At 32.3% G+C, this 2,277-nt stretch overlaps 1 protein-coding gene across 1 annotated transcript in view; it reads right to left on the reverse strand.

The window, feature by feature from the left end:
* Positions 1–359: 359 nt before the first annotated feature.
* The window catches only part of LOC106461627 (inactive tyrosine-protein kinase 7-like), a 62,251-nt gene continuing 60,333 nt past the window's right edge, over positions 360–2,277 (reverse strand). Inside the window, exon 6 of the mRNA XM_022388633.1 lies at positions 360–721. Within this exon, the coding sequence (XP_022244341.1) occupies positions 360–721 (362 nt within the window). The remainder of the gene's footprint in view (positions 722–2,277) is intronic.

The raw sequence follows: 2,277 nt of genomic DNA on the forward strand, positions 1-2,277 counted from the left end.
ACACTTAAACTAGATTATAACAATGAACACTTAAACTAAATAAATAAATGAATAGTTAAACTAACTAAATAAATGAATAGTTAAACTAATAAATAAATGAATAGTTAAACTAGATTATAACAATGAACACTTAAACTAAATAAATAAATGAATAGTTAAACTAACTAAATAAATGAATAGTTAAACTAACTAAATAAATGAATAGTTAAACTAAATAAATAAATGAATAGTTAAACTAACTAAATAAATGAATAGTTAAACTAGATTATAACAATGAACACTTAAACTAGATTATAACAATGAACACTTAAACTAGATTATAACAATGAACACTTAAACTAGATTATAACAATGAACACTTAAACTAGATTATAACAATGAACACTTAAACTAGATCCCAATAAAGCGCACTTAATGAGTTTACCTGAAACATACAGGTCAACACTGTATCGCTTCTGGCCTGCTATATTCTCTGCTGTACAGGTGTAAAATCCCGAGTCAGACAATGCAACAGCATGAATTATTAACCTAGTTCCGTCCACTCTGACATGGCCTGCATCACTGATCACCTTTCCATCTGGACCTTCCCACCAGATTCGGGGCTTTGGATGACCAACTGGATGCTTACATGCGATTTCAAACACTCCATTTTGAGGAACCACGGTCTTCTCACCTGATTTTACTGGTGGCTCAAATGAATCCTCTGTGATGTCACGCAGAACTAAAATAAAGTTATCATATTAGTTAACTTATAGCAGTATTAAAGTATGAACCAAACTGAATGTTATTTACATTAAAGCCAATTTTTAGCCGCGGCTCATAGAATGGCTCTGATCTATTCAAGTACAAATATTAAGCTCCTAGTTAGTAAAAAGGAAAAAAAAAGGTCTCATAGATTAATTTACTTTAATCATGACTAAAATAATTTCAAGTGCCGCGGCTATTTAGGACTCCTCTTGTTATTCTTCTTATTTTTTCAAGTATAAACTTCTAGTTCATAATTCCGTCATCTCTTGACCGATATGAAATCTAATTACAGACTTGGACTCAGGAGGTCAAACCCTTTCGATTAATTATTTGACCCCGTCCAAGATCTCATAGACTAATTTACTCTAATCCTGCCTAAAAGAATTTCAATTTGAAGGTAGGCTTGTAGAGATCCTGATGAGTAATAAAATCGAATCGGGTATACGCGCGCCCCACGTTTGGTATTACAAGCGTACAAAAATATAGCTAATACAAAGGAAAAATGGTATCATTGATTAATCTACTCTAACCGCGGCTATTGAGGATTCCCTCTTGTTTTGTATATATATCACAAAACTTAACGACTTATCGTCTTTCTCATAAGTTGAGTAAAAATGTAAACCACCAGTTTGAACTTAATCTAGAGATATTTGCGTGTCCGCCAATAACTTATATCCTAAGTTTATTAATGGACTGATCTTGTCACAATATACCAAAATTCAGTTCCGATAAACACAAAAAATCCCCTAATGTCAGTGGCGTCAGGCCACATACCCCCCCCCCCTCAAAAATTCTTTGAACCCTGTTTGAAAATTTGAATTAGTTTTTTATGTGCCCAATATCTTGTTTTTACAGTGAATGAACTTATGTACAATAAGGGTTCAACGCCGGGTAAATTGACTTCAATAACGTCGTTAAGGGCCATTATTTTAATTGTGGGAACAGACTTAACCACACAAACTCTGGGGCTAACTCCACAATATATTTATTTAATGCAAGCTTTCATGCTTACTTACGGGCTGTTCGTTATGCCGTTCGATATGAAAGTCACCCACATTGTTTTTTTCTTCCTATAATAAATCGTGTGTATAGAATATGGATATAATTATTAAATTGATAAGACGCGCAGTTTGTTTTTTGTTTTCTGTTTATGACATTTAACGTTAATATTCAAACTGTACTTCGCCTGACGAACAGCTCACAAGTGAGCTAGAAAGTTGATGTTATGTAAATAGATTAAAGTAACAACAAAGTCTATTTTGTAAAGTTGTTAAAAGTCAGAAGAAAAAGCTGTTGATTTTAATACCAGCATAACATTATAGGTGACTTGGGTGAGTCTTTAGTCTTCTAGACTCATAAGAAATGTTCTTTATAATTTATAAAACAGTGGCAGACAGTTTTTCGCCAATTACTTTTTTATCTACTTATCTGATTATATTTTTCATCTACAAAATGCTTCTGATGTCGCTTTTTTTAGATGAAAAAACCCGAACAACTTATATATCAAACACAACATTTATTAAATGAAAT

The sequence above is a fragment of the Limulus polyphemus genome, unplaced genomic scaffold (assembly GCF_000517525.1).
Source record: "Limulus polyphemus unplaced genomic scaffold, Limulus_polyphemus-2.1.2 Scaffold1001, whole genome shotgun sequence".
Classification (NCBI taxonomy): Eukaryota; Metazoa; Arthropoda; class Merostomata; order Xiphosura; family Limulidae; genus Limulus; species Limulus polyphemus.